A 14,250-nucleotide genomic window follows, 5' to 3' on the forward strand; every position below is an offset into this window, starting at 1 on the left:
GGCTCTGCCGCCTAAGTAATACATGGTCGGTTATACCGCCTAAAGATATATGGTCGACACTGTCGCCTAAGTACATTGTGCACTAAGGATTTATAAAATTAAAGGCTAAACAACGCCAAAGTGTTGGTGTAGTGAGTCTTGTATAGTCTAGATCCTCTATAGTGGGTGTGTTAGGCTCGTCGAAGCTTCCAACAATAGATGCAGCTTTGCAAGACAATGAAGGTTAAAAATAAAGAGGTAGTTAATATTGATTAACTAGATGTTACTGCATTTGTTCCATTATATTTGTTTCGGTTTCTTTGTTGATACTGAGCACTTGTGATTCATGGTGTAATGTGAAATATTAGTCGTTTATAATGAAAAGAGATACAAATTTCTGTTATAAAAGTACACATGGGAGGCCTGGAGGGGAACAAGGTGATCGACCGCTCGGGGGCCAAATACAATCGGAGATTTGAGAAACATGACAACTAGGGAACACAATTGAAACAACAAAGACGAAACACAATAAGCCAAAAAAAAAAAAGCTCTAGAAAACAAAGAAACCAGTCTACAAGCATTCCTTTGGATCTTTTTTTAAATAGTTTATATTATTTGTTAAGGCCCTTAGGCCTTTTTATATATAGCTTATATAATTCGTTACGGTCTAAGGGCATTTTTTCCACGTCGTTCTAGGTACTTAAATTTTCGAGACCGACACACCCCCTTTAAACACTTGTCATGGAGATTGTATGACCTTGATCTGGTTTTGAAGGTCCGTTTCCTTTACTTCTTTCTTTATTAACGATTTCAAAGTCTGACTGTGCTGCCACCTCAGCAACTTCACCGAGTATGTTTTGTACCCGTTCTGCAATCTCTATCAATAATGATGCCATTGTAGCCATCGGGAAAATCTCGACCATATGAGTATTCCGTACCATCTCTCCTTCGCAAATTCTTGAATTTTTCTCATGTTCTACCAGTAAAATTGCTTGCTTCGATAATTCTCTGAACTGTTTTTGGAAATTTCGAACTGCAGCTTTCATCTCTTGTATGTATATCTTAGATTTAGTTAACTTTGTCATGGTTCTCATACTTGTAGCTAATTCTTTTAAGACGTTCGAAGAGCACAAGCTTAGCGTCATGCATACTTCTTTCAAATGATTCTTTACCAACTCTGGTGCCTGTACAATAAATTATAAATTAAACTAAAAATAGGCGTGTAAAATTCAAATAAAATGTTAGGATTTCTGTTTACCTGATCCTCTGAGTTGATGAAACCACTTAGAGTTTCGATACAGTAAGCACATCTTCGAATTGAGGCGCCAACTTTAAGGTATTGTTTCCATGGATGTTGAAATTTGAAACGTCCGTGTGCAGGCTCCCATCTAGCCAAATTGGCCTGCAGAATCGAATATATAACGGTTGTCGTTAGATATATCATAAAAGCTTAGGATAAAATAATAGAGCTCATGCTGAAGGTGAAAATCATACCATAGCTTCTTCGGATGCCTTTGAATTGAGCACACTTTTGTAACCCTCTTGTTTCTTACCCAATTTATCTTCATTCTCTTTAAAGTACACAGTTACACATCCTTCAAATCATATTAAAAATAAATAAGAACGGCTTCCCTCCGGCACTGTTGTAAAAAACCCACCCGATTAATCTCTAATTACTCCTTTTCAAGAACAGATTGATCCGATTTTTCAAAATTTGTTTAATTAATTGGTAAACGTCGATTAATTGGTCAAAATTGGATTTGTTGGTCAGTGTCGGTCAAAGTCAAAATTAATCAACATTTTAATTCGAAATTAAAATTTAAACTAGAATTTTTGAGTTTTTGAACAAATCAACGATCACTCCTAGAGTATTCATAGAGTAGCGAGTTTTGCAACCTTGCTTTCCGCATGCTGAAAATTAAAGTACGAGTGAAAGATTTGTTCGTAGGTGAAAATGAGTTCGAGCTCTTACCGTCTAAGGAATCTGCAAGTTTTTCCAAGTTCTTATAAATCTGGTTATGAAGCTCTATGCCAGCCCAAACCGGATAAAAGAGCATGCTTGTTAAAATGCAAATGGAAGTTCCTATAGCAATGGTGGACACTCTGTTTCTAGCTAGTTCTAACAGTTTATCGACTCGATAACCCGATACCGACACAAAGCTAAAGGTGAGTATGAATATCATGGCGCCATAATCGAATCGAGCTTTCACAGATGGTATAAATCTTGAAAAAGTAGCAGCTGCAGCTGCATAAACTCCACAATATTTACACATTAGTTTCTACATCATGCAAATTCTTATGTATCTATGTTCAAACTCACCTAGAATTAGTACCGAAACTTGAAGAATTAGAGGTTCGAGTTCTTCTCCACATTGGTTAGCAAGATAGTGCACACCGACCCCTATAGAGCCCGCTAGAAAAGTAGCACATATTCGATTAAAGGATTTAGCTATTGTTGCACCTGCATTGATCAAATGGTTTCGATTTAAAACTTGTTTGACAAAAATGAATAATCAATAACGAAACCATCACGAGGTAGCCGAGTGGTTGAGACCCTGAAGAGGTCTCAGGTTCGAATCTTGTGGTGGCTAGCTAGGGATGGGTTGAAAACAGTCGGAGAGTAAACCTGGTCTGCTTACAATAGAGTATGGGGTCGGAGTACTCGCCCGAGCTTCCGGGTAACCCGAACTGGAAAAACCTTATGAATAATCAATAACGAAGAATAAAATGAATGTATTCTTTACGTACCGACGGAATATTCAAGAGCTACAACAACGGTCATGACCGCCCACATGGCATTCCCGCCAACACCATCATAAAGTGGTCTCATGTAATAGAAAAGGGACACCAAAGAGAGAGCCAAGCCTACTTTCACACCATGGATCACTTTTTTCGGTTCGTCTGCTGCTATACTTCTAGCCTTCTCTAAAAACCGCCCAATCAGTATAAAACATTTCAGTATTAGACGTCGTACTTGTACATATATTTTTTTAGTAACGCCGGGATCTACAAGTAAAGTTTCTGATGAACCTCCCGGCACGTTTACCTTCCAGTCTAGACCATTGGATCCTGTTTCCAATACCTTTGCCATGTTGAGCTTGAAACAAAGAAACTAAAATGATTGTTTCTTTGGTTACAATTGTCTCTTTTTTTAGTATAATCTCGTGTAAGAATGTGGGTTGTTAGTGTTCCTATTCTGAGGGTAAAGATTAGATTGACTTGAGTGTTGTACAAGAAGGTTTGTGGGAGATGGATGCTATTTTTAGGTTGGGTTACCCCATATATATATATATATATATATATATATATATATATATATATATATATATATATATATATAGAGGGGCAGGATCAATGGGGAAGTAACCAATCGGGAGAAAGCGGGGGGAAGAAAAAAAAAATTTTGTTTTTTTTGAATTTTTTTTTTCTGGCATCAAGATCACACGAAAATATGAACATTTAGAAGAGACACCTCGTGATGAATGTTATTATTTAGGCGGAAAAACGATCGACAAAAATAACATTCAATATAATATTGTTCGTGAAGAATATGAACGTTTTTTTTCATGTTTTGTGAAGTAAAATTTAGCCCGATTTAGAGTTTAGGGTTTAGGGCTTGGTGTTTTGGGTTTATGGAATAAACCCAAAACACCAAGCCCTAAACCCTAAACCCTAAACTCTAAACCGTTCGTGTTAAAAACTCAATCTAAATCCTAAATCTAAACCCTAAATCTAAACCCTAAACCCTAAATTTCTAAACCCTAATATCTAAACCCTATAAACCCTAATATCTAAACCTTAATATCTAAACCCCAATAGCTAAAACCTCAAAATACGCTCGAAAAACACGATAATTGTTATATATTACTTTTTCGAGCGTTTTTCCGCCAAAATAAAAATATTTATCAAAAAGTGTCTCTACTAAATGTTCATATTTTCATCTAATCTATAATGTTCGTGAACAAAGTTTTTTCAAAAAACGAAAAAAAACAGTTTTTGCTTCCTCCCGAATGGTTACTTCCCTCTTGATCCTACCACTATATATATATATATATATATATATATATATACACACACACACACAACATTGTCTATTTAATTAGGTTGGGGTAACATTCCGGGACGGATTTAGTGCCTTTTAATGGTCATTTTTTAGTGTATTTATATGTTAAAGTTATTTTTTTTAATTATTATATTATTTTTTAATTTTTATTTTGCTCACGTCATAAAAAATTTATGAATCCGTCACCAATTTGTGTGCGTGTTTTTTATGTATATATATAGGGTAATGTTAACGTAAAGATGAGCTATAATCCTTAAATCACACACCTTTAATCCACAGTAGAGGTCAATAATGACGTTGATACGTTTTTACCTCTATGAAAGAAAATTGATATTACCTCTATGAAAGAAAATTGATACAAATTTCACATTCACAGGAATACAATTTTCGCCATTAATACATTTTTTACTTTTGAAGTTTTTATACAGCTCAAACACACCTTTTAACCTTTACATTATGAAAAAAAAGATATTGATACATTTTTAGAAGATAAAAAAATTCAAACACATTGTCTAACACCTTTTTAACAATGATAAGACTAGTTTTAGACAACACCTTCTTTTCTTTCAGAAAAACGAAACTGTATAAAAAGCAAGGAATCTATCATAAAAAATGAAAGAAGCCCGCAAAACGTACAAAAGGTGAAACAAAGCCTAACCGAAAACAACAAAACCTACGCGGCAGCAACTCAAACCAAACTAGCAAATAGAACACACCGAAGCTTGGCTTGAGTGGTATGTGGTGGGATTCAACTTGGGGTACTGCCAACCCAGGTTCAATTCTCACTCCAAACAGGGAGTTTTTAACCTTTGATGGTACTGCCAACATCAATGCTATTTTGAAAGGTCTCTGGGGGGTTTTCCCAACCTTCGATGGTATTGCCAACATCGTCGCGAATTGGGTTTTCTCCTAACGTGTGTGTGAGTGACAAATGAGAGCATTCGATATCGATATCACCATTAAAAAAAATAAGCTACAAGGAACAAAACTAGCAACAAGCGACACAAGACAACACTTTCTAACAATGATAATAAGACTAGTCTTATGGTATTTGTTGTTGGGAAATTACGGCCTCACTAATTCCCACCACCCAGCCCAACAATAATAGTAAAGAAATAAGAACAATACACAACACAAGATTTAACGTGGAAATTCCAAAACAGGAGAAAAACCACCGGCCCCCAAAGAGAGAAATACACTATATCACAAATTGTTACAATGATATAGACGACTCTCTTAAGCCAACTACACTCTCCAAAATATTTAACTAATAAAACTCTCAAACAAGGGTAAGAAAGAAAGAAATAATCAAATACTTAAAGTGTATTGATTGGTGCAATTTGGAAGTGAGGCTTAACACTCCTTTTATAACCAAGTCACCCCCTCCCACTTCTTCCTCCCACCTATGTGGGATAACATCCATTTACAAATACAAAGCAACCATATCCATTTCTTCTAACCAAAACTATAACCAACAAATCTCTACCTTTTGGATAGAAGAAGATAACCATGCTGCCACTTTGCAAAAGAAACCGACGTAGATGCTTCCTCGACGACAACTTCAAGATCCTCATCTTCATGTCGCTGACATTACCTCTAACCCAAGAAATAAAATTTGCATCTTCATCGAACATTGTCAAGACCCGACAATCATTGTCATAACAGACAATCATAACTCTTAACAGAATTATCATACTCCACCATAAAGAGTATAGCACTTAGAATATCGCATTCCAAGCATTTCACCTCAGCACATGTTGTTGAACAACCAGCTGAAACTTTATGGTGCAACTTCCCTGTTTGGCTTTCCCGAAAGTCCCATCAGCTACAACATCAGTTTCCACCACACAGCCTGCATCAACGCCAAACCAATGCCCATGTGTAATTGTGGAACCGCTAACGAACATCCCTTTCCACGGTGGCGCGGACACACCATGAGGATGACGTGACTTCAGAGGAATTCGTCACTCTCCGTAACAACGGAGACAATGTTAGCGTCTTTGGAGCCATTTGCCGGATTAGCTCCACCGGGACAATTAACCCTTACATGTCCAGTCTTTTCGCACTTCCAGCATGTCAGATTCTTTCTAGAGTTTCTCTTCTGCCTATCCGAACACAACACTATCGTATCTCCTGATGACGAGACCCCGTTACCTTCCAGTCTTTTCTCCTCGGATAGGAGCTTGCTAGTAACGTCTTCAAACTTCAGAGTTTCTTTCTCATACATCAAAATAGGTTTCATGTGTTCATAAGACGATGACAAAAATAATATCAACCTCAAAGCTTTATCTTCATCATCCACTTTAACTCCAATAGCTTCAAGTTCTGAAACAATACCATTAAGAATACTTAGATGATCTGAAATCTTTGAACCCCCATCCATACGCAGAGTATGAAATTGTTCTTTAAGACACAACCGATTTGAGATGCCCTTGCCCTGGTACAACTGCTCTAGTTTAACCCAAAGCTCCTTTGCCGTTGATAACCCGAGCACATTTGCAAGCACGTTCTTTGCAAGACACAAACGAATCGCACTTGCTGCCCTCAAATCCATATCATCCCATTCTTCTTCATCGAACTTACTGCTAGAATCACTGCCAGGAACAAGGGTGGGTTTACCCTTCAAAGCCTTGTGTAAACCGGACTGAATCAACACATCCTTGACTTGAACCTGCCATAAGCCAAAATTGATCATCCCATCAAATTTCTCTACATCAAACCTCATTGGACTGAACTTCGACATCGTATCTGTATCCTATAGACAACAACTTTCTCTGATTTTGCTCACGTTTCGAATAGCCAAAAGATGTAGCAGGTAGTCAGGACCCTTTAAATCGGAAATCCATAACTAGGCCACTAACAAATCCAACTATTACTACGAATCAGAAAAAATATTGTCTAACCAGATACCCTATACGATCAATAGAACTCGTTTCTGATGTGGACGATCCACTCACGTGGCAACCACAGAGCATACTCCGACTCCTATAACCGAGACCCCCGTCAAACCTGACGCTCTGATACCAGTTGTTGGGAAATTACGGCCTCACTAATTCCCACCACCCAGCCCAACAATAATAGTAAAGAAATAAGAACAATACACAACACAAGATTTAACGTGGAAACTCCAAAACAGGAGAAAAACCACCGGCCCCCAAAGAGAGAAATACACTATATCACAAATTGTTACAATGATATAGACGACTCTCTTAAGCCAACTACACTCTCCAAAATATTTAACTAATAAAACTCTCAAACAAGGGTAAGAAAGAAAGAAATAATCAAATACTTAAAGTGTATTGATTGGTGCAATTTGAAAGTGAGGCTTAACACTCCTTTTATAACCAAGTCACCCCCTCCCACTTCTTCCTCCCACCTATGTGGGATAACATCCATTTACAAATACAAAGCAACCATATCCATTTTTTTTAACCAAAACTATAACCAACATTTGTTTTGTAGCGATAACTGTGAAGAATTAGTGATAATTAATTGAAAATGTAAGACGCGCGCTTTCTGCATTTAGAAAGCCTTTTGAGTGTGTACCTTGAATATTGATAATATTATATTTAAGCACGTTACTCTATTTAATTTGTGGAATTTCGTTAATAGCGTCATTTTATAAAATAATCAAAATGTTACATTTATATTTATGTGGTTTGTTTATTTGAGGGTGGTGAAGTCGCAAGTTAGGTCACTATACCATCCGATCCGATATAATCTATTAATTCTGGAAAGAAATATAATAATGTGATAGAAAGCATCTCCACATAGCATTATCCAGTATTATTTTAAATTCGTGCTACAGTTAGGTCATAGCAATTTTTATATATGTTCATGGATATTAAAAATTGTTCAAGATTTTAGTGACCAATAGTTAGTTGCGATTATATGAAGTGCTAATGTTATACAAGTAATTTGCTTTGTTTTCAACCATGTATGGTGGTTGAATTTGTGCCGATAGTTAAGCGGATCGACTTTTTTAATGAACAATAACAAAGAAATTTGCATGTCATAATAAAATCACATAATCACATATTCTGGACGCTAGTAAAAATAAGATGTTATCAAATAAAATAAATAAAGTTATTATGAAGATAAAAGATGAGCTATTGAGTTCAAGGAATATGTCAATATCTATTTTGATGGGAGTTAAATATAAATAAACATATAAATACTGAATGATGATAAATTCACTAATAGGTTCACGCATTATTTATTTGTTCACCATAAATGTGCATTATTTGTTTGTATAGCATAACTGTTATAATTCAGTAGGCTTATAACTACCTTTAGTGGTTTGATTCTTGATGTTATAATTCAGTAGGCTTATAACTACCTTTAGTGATTTGATTCTTGATTAAGAATACTAATAATGAAGTGTAAGAACAAAGATGATAATGGAGAGAAAGAAAGAAACACTTTGTAAGTGTGAGAAATGGTGCAAGTTTAATGCTTGCATTCATGGCTATTTATAGCAAAAATATCACAAGTTTAGGTAATACAATAATATTACTTTTGTGTATCAATAATTGACTATCCATTTATATATATATATTTATATATTATAACACTCCCCCTTGGATAGCAATTTTGTTTGTTGAAGATCAACTGTAAGTTACTGCCTCGTTAAAAACCTTGCTAAAGAAAACCCAGTGGGAAAAACTTTAGCTAAGGGAAAAAGAGTGCAGCATGGAGTTGACTCCCCCTCAAGTAGACATCGCTTCGATTGTTACATCTTTTGAACATGTCTCATGCCAATATTATGAACGTGTGTTCTGAAAATAGCAGTTGGAAGTGCTTTCGTGAAAAGATCAGCAGAGTTTTTGCTGGATTGAACATATCTCATTTCAATCTCGTTGTCCTTAATGAGATTTTGAGTGTATGAGAAGAATCTAGGAGGTATGTGTTTGGTTCGGTCACTTTTGATATACCCTTCTTTCATCTGTGCTATGCAAGCCGCATTATCTTCATAGATAATTGTTGGACTTTTATCGCGTTCTAGTCCACAAGAATCAGTAATGATTTGTGTCATTGATCTCAACCAAAAACATTCCCGAGTAGCTTCATGTAATGCAATCACTTCGGCATGATTTGATGATGTAGCAACAAGTGTTTGTTTTTGAGAACGCCATGATATTGCAGTACCTCCATTTAAGAATACATATCCAGTTTGAGATTTAGCTTTATGTGGATCAGATAAATAACCTGCATCAGCATAACCAACTAAATCTTGTTTTGATTCGTTAGAATAAAATAATCCTAAATCAGTAGTTCCTCGAAGGTATCGAAATATGTGTTTGATCCCATTCCAGTGTCTTTTGGTAGGAGCAGAGCTGAACCTTGCCAACAAATTAACTGCAAAAGAAATGTCAGGTCTTGTACAATTTGTAAGATACATAAGAGCTCCAATTACACTAAGATATGGTACTTCTGGTCCAAGAATATCTTCATGATCTTCACATGGACGAAATGGATCAGTTTCAACATTGAGTGATCTAACAACCATAGGAGTACTTAATGGTTTTGCCTTGTCCATATTGAAACGTTTTAAAATCTTTTCAGTATATGTTGTTTGATGTACAAGTAAACCATTAGGCATATGCTCAATTTGTAAACCAAGGCAATACTTGATTTTTTCGAGATCTTTCATTTCAAATTCTTTCTTTTGAAGTTGAATGGCTTCATAGATCTCTTTATTTGTACCTATGATGTTAAGATCATCAACATAAACAGCTATGATCACATATCCGGATGTTGTTTTCTTAATGAAAACACAAGGGCAAGTAAGGTTATTTGTATACCCTTTGCTTATCAAGTAATCACTTAATCGGTTATACCACATACGTCCCGATTGTTTTAACCCATATAAAGATCTTTGTAATTTAATCGAATACATTTCTTTGGGTTTTGCATTTGATGCTTCTGGTACCTTAAATCCTTCAGGTATCTTCATATATATATCACTATCAAGTGATCCATATAGGTAAGCAGTCACAACATCCATGAGATGCATTTTTAAATTTTTAGAAACTGCCAGGCTGATTAAGTACCTAAAAGTAATTGCATCCATAACAGGGGAATAAGTTTCTTCATAATCAATTCCCGGTCTTTGAGAAAAACCTTGAGCTACAAGTCTAGCTTTATACCTTGTAACTTCATTTTTATCATTTCTTTTTCGGACAAAAATCCATCTGTATCCTACAGGTTTCACATTTTTAGGAGTGAGAATGATGGATCCGAAAACTTTTCTTTTATTGAGTGATTCTAATTCAGCTCGTATTGCTTCTTTCCATTGAGCCCAATCATGTCTATTTTGACATTCAACCATAGATGTTGGTTCTGGATCATCATCATTATTCATGATGTCATATGCAACATTAAATGAAAATTTCTCATTAAGATTTTTCATTTCATTTCGGTTCCATAATATTTTTGAATGTGCATAATTGATTGTAATTTCTGTATTGACATCATCAATCTCCTCTGCAGTAGGAGTACTGATTTGTGGTTCTTCTTGAACACTTTCTTTTACCTTATTATCGGCTGATTTTCTTTTTCGAGGATTTTTATCTTTGGAACCAACTGGTCTCCCACGTTTCAGACGTGGCATAGATTCTTGAGTGACTACATTATCAGTTTTCCGATTTGGAATCTCAACTCGAGCTGGAGTATTAACTGCTGGTATATATGATTTAGTCACCCTTTTTGTATCTGTGAATGCATCAGGCAATTGATTTGCAAGTTCTTGTATATGCATTATCTTTTGAACTTCTATCTCGCATTCTTTTGTGCGAGGATCAAGATACTTTAATTGAGGTTCACACCATGAAACATCATTTTCTTTATTTTTCATTTCTCCCCCTAATCTAGGGAACAATGTTTCATTAAAATGACAATCAGCAAAACGTGCTGTAAAAACGTCACCTGTCATAGGTTCAATATACCTTAATATTGAAGATGTTTCATATCCAACATATATTCCCAACCTTCTTTGAGGACCCATTTTTGTACGTTGTGGTGTCACAATTGGAACATACACTGCACAACCAAATGTTCTAAGATGGGAAATATTTGGCTCTTGACCAAAAGCAAGTTGTAGGGGGGAATATTTATGACTTGCACGTGGTCTGATGCGAATCAATGCAGCAGTATGTAAAATTGCATGACCCCATATAGATACAGGGAGTTTTGTTCTCATTATCAATGGTCTAGCGATTAACTGTAAACGTTTAATCAATGACTCGACTAAACCATTTTGTGTATGCACATGAGCAACAGAATGTTCAACAACAATTCCTATAGACATGCAATAGTCATTAAATGTTTGAGATGTAAATTCACCAGCATTATCAAGTCTCACCCTTTTAATGGTGTAATCAGGAAAATGAGCTCTCAATTTAATAATTTGGGCAAGAAATTTTGCAAATGCCACATTACGGCTTGATAACAGACAAACATGAGACCATCTGCTAGATGCGTCTATTAGAACCATGAAATATCTAAATGGTCCACATGGTGGATAAATTGGTCCACATATATCACCTTGAATTCTTTCAAGAAACATTGGTGATTCTTTCTCAACCTTAAGTGGTGAGGGTCTAGTTATCAATTTTCCAAGAGAGCAAGATGTACATGGAACCATTGTATCATGATGGATTTTTCTATCCTTTAGTGGATGTCCATGAGTACATTCAATAATCCTTTTCATCATTGTTGATCCTGGATGGCCTAATCTGTTATGCCATAAACTGAATACACCAGGATCAATATATTTTTCGTTAACTACCATATGTATTTCTGGTACATTTATATGTGTATAATGTAATCCAGAACTAAGTCTTGGCAGTTTTTCAACCACATGACTCTTGTCAGTGATACTTAAATATTTCTCATTTTCTGTTGTCACTGACTGATAATCATACCCGTTAAGGTATATGTCGGAGAAACTCAATAAATTTCTGCTTGACTTGGGGGAAAATAAGGCATCATTTATTAAAAATTTTGTACCATTTGGTAGTATGAAATTTGCCTTTCCTATCCTTTTTATCAAGTTAGCAGGTCCTGATATTGTATGTATAGTTCCTTCCGTTGATTTTAGATCAATAAAATATTTCTCGGATTTAAGTATAGTGTGTGTAGTTCCACTGTCTGCTATACAGAGATCTCCACCACTTGATTGATGTTGTATTCCAGCAAAATTCATATTGAACTTCATATATAAGAAATAAATAGTGAGTACATTAATATTACACAATATTTTACATGCAAATAGATAGTACTGAAACATTTAGCAAACATAATGACAAAGACAGACGATATTAAATCGTTTATTTTTCGAAAGACACACAACTTAAACATTCAAGAAATCTTCATATAAATCAGATGGTTTCTCAGTGACTGTTGGATCGACGTTATCCACAAAGTTTACTTCCTTTTCTTTATCTTTCAGCGAATCCTGATACATCTTAACAAGTTGTTTAGATGTTCGGCAAGTATTAGCCCAGTGGCCCATTCTACCACATCTGTAGCAAGATTCTTCAGAATTTTTAGAAGAATTTTCTTCAACATCTTGTTTAGTGGGCTTGTTTTGTGGTTGATATTTATATTTTCGTGGATTATTATTTCTTTGACCACCACGGCCACGACCACGACCACGTCCTCGCCCATTACCATTACCATAAGGATGGTTTCTACCATAGTTATGGCTTTTGGCATGATGATGGTGATGGTTATTATAACCACGACCTTGCCCGCGTCCTTGTCCCTGTTTATAATTATTTACAGTATTTGCTTCAGGGATTGCAAGTGTACCAGTAGGACGTGATTGCTGATTTTTCATTAATAGCTCATCATTTTGCTCTGCAACTAAGAGATATGAATTAAGTTCAGGATATGTTTTGAACTTTAGCATTCTCAAATTTCTTTGCACTGTGATGTTTGCAGCATTCATTGTGGAGAAAGTTTTCTCCATCATGTCTGCATCACTTATTTCATGTCCACAGAATTTAAGTTGTGAACATGTATTATACAGAGCTGAGCTATATTCATTTACTTTCTTAAAGTCTTGGAACCTTAATGTTCTCCATTGTTCCATAGCAGCTAGAAGTAAAATTTCTCTTTGATTATTGAATCTGCTTTTGAGACCTTCCCATAAAACATGGGGATCTTCTACAGTCACATAATTATTTTGTAAGCATTCATCAATATGTTGATGAATAAAGCAACATGTCGTTGCTTGTTCTTTTTCAGAACAAGTGTTGTTTTCATTTATGGCTTCAAGAATGCCCATTGATTTAAGATGCATTTTTACTTTTATAACCCATGGCATGTAGTTGTTTCCAGTTGATTCTAAAGGAGTAAATTTAAGCTTTTCCAGATTCGACATTTTCTATTAAAACAAACAACATGATAAATTATAGTCACTTTATATTCATAAGTATATAAACATTAAACATAAAATTTAATATAACATAAATGATAAGTAGGTGACAGTGTCGACCATATGTAAGCAATTATTAATAAATGTTATATAACATAAATATAAATATTAGTAAACATAAATGATAATTAGGCGACAGTGTCGGCCATATAAATGTTAGATAATAGAAATATAAATGTTAGTAACATAAATGATAATTAGGCGACAGTGTCGGCCATATAAATGTTAGATAATTGAAATATAAATGTTAGTAACATAAATGATAATTAGACGACAGTGTCGACCATATATTATTCAGGTGGTATAACCGACCATATATCATTTAGGTGGCAGAGCCAACCATAATTAGTATTAAGATTATCGTGCTGATAACGTGTTATAATTCAGTAGGCTTATAACTACCTTTAGTGGTGTGATTCTTGATGTTATAATTCAGTAGGCTTATAACTACCTTTAGTGATTTGATTCTTGATTAAGAATACTAATAATGAAGTGTAAGAACAAAGATGATAATGGAGAGAAAGAAAGAAACACTTTGTAAATGTGAGAAATGGTGCAAGTTTAATGCTTTCATTCATGGCTATTTATAGCAAAAATATCACAAGTTTAGGTAATACAATAATATTACTTTTGTGTATCAATAATTGACTATCCATTTATATATATATATATATATATATATATTTATATATTATAACAATAACCTTATAATACACATTATTGGTTGGTCTATTAAAAATGGTGGTGACAATAATTAATAAACGAC

At 34.9% G+C, this 14,250-nt stretch overlaps 1 protein-coding gene across 1 annotated transcript; it reads right to left on the reverse strand.

Moving 5' to 3' along the window:
* Positions 1-707: 707 nt before the first annotated feature.
* On the reverse strand, positions 708-3,070 carry LOC139902620 (aluminum-activated malate transporter 10). The gene is made up of 6 exons (XM_071885229.1): positions 2,728-3,070; positions 2,300-2,440; positions 1,952-2,224; positions 1,474-1,574; positions 1,238-1,381; positions 708-1,163 (listed from the first exon to the last, which is right to left on the reverse strand). The coding sequence occupies exons 1-6, from the start codon at positions 3,068-3,070 to the stop codon at positions 708-710; spliced, it is 1,458 nt and encodes a 485-aa protein (XP_071741330.1).
* Between the last annotated feature and the right edge of the window lie 11,180 nt (positions 3,071-14,250).

Source organism: Rutidosis leptorrhynchoides, chromosome 1 (assembly GCF_046630445.1).
Source record: "Rutidosis leptorrhynchoides isolate AG116_Rl617_1_P2 chromosome 1, CSIRO_AGI_Rlap_v1, whole genome shotgun sequence".
NCBI classification, from domain to species: domain Eukaryota; kingdom Viridiplantae; phylum Streptophyta; class Magnoliopsida; order Asterales; family Asteraceae; genus Rutidosis; species Rutidosis leptorrhynchoides.

Coding starts and splice junctions, on each gene's coding strand:
- LOC139902620 (XM_071885229.1), bottom strand. CDS start 3,070: ATGGCAAAGGTATTGGAAACAGGATCCAATGGTCTAGACTGGAAGGTA. Junction 2,441..2,727: donor AGCTCTTGAATATTCCGTCG/GTACGTAAAGAA, acceptor TGATCAATGCAG/GTGCAACAATAGCTAAATCC. Junction 1,575..1,951: donor ACTTGCAGATTCCTTAGACG/GTAAGAGCTCGA, acceptor TATGATTTGAAG/GATGTGTAACTGTGTACTTT.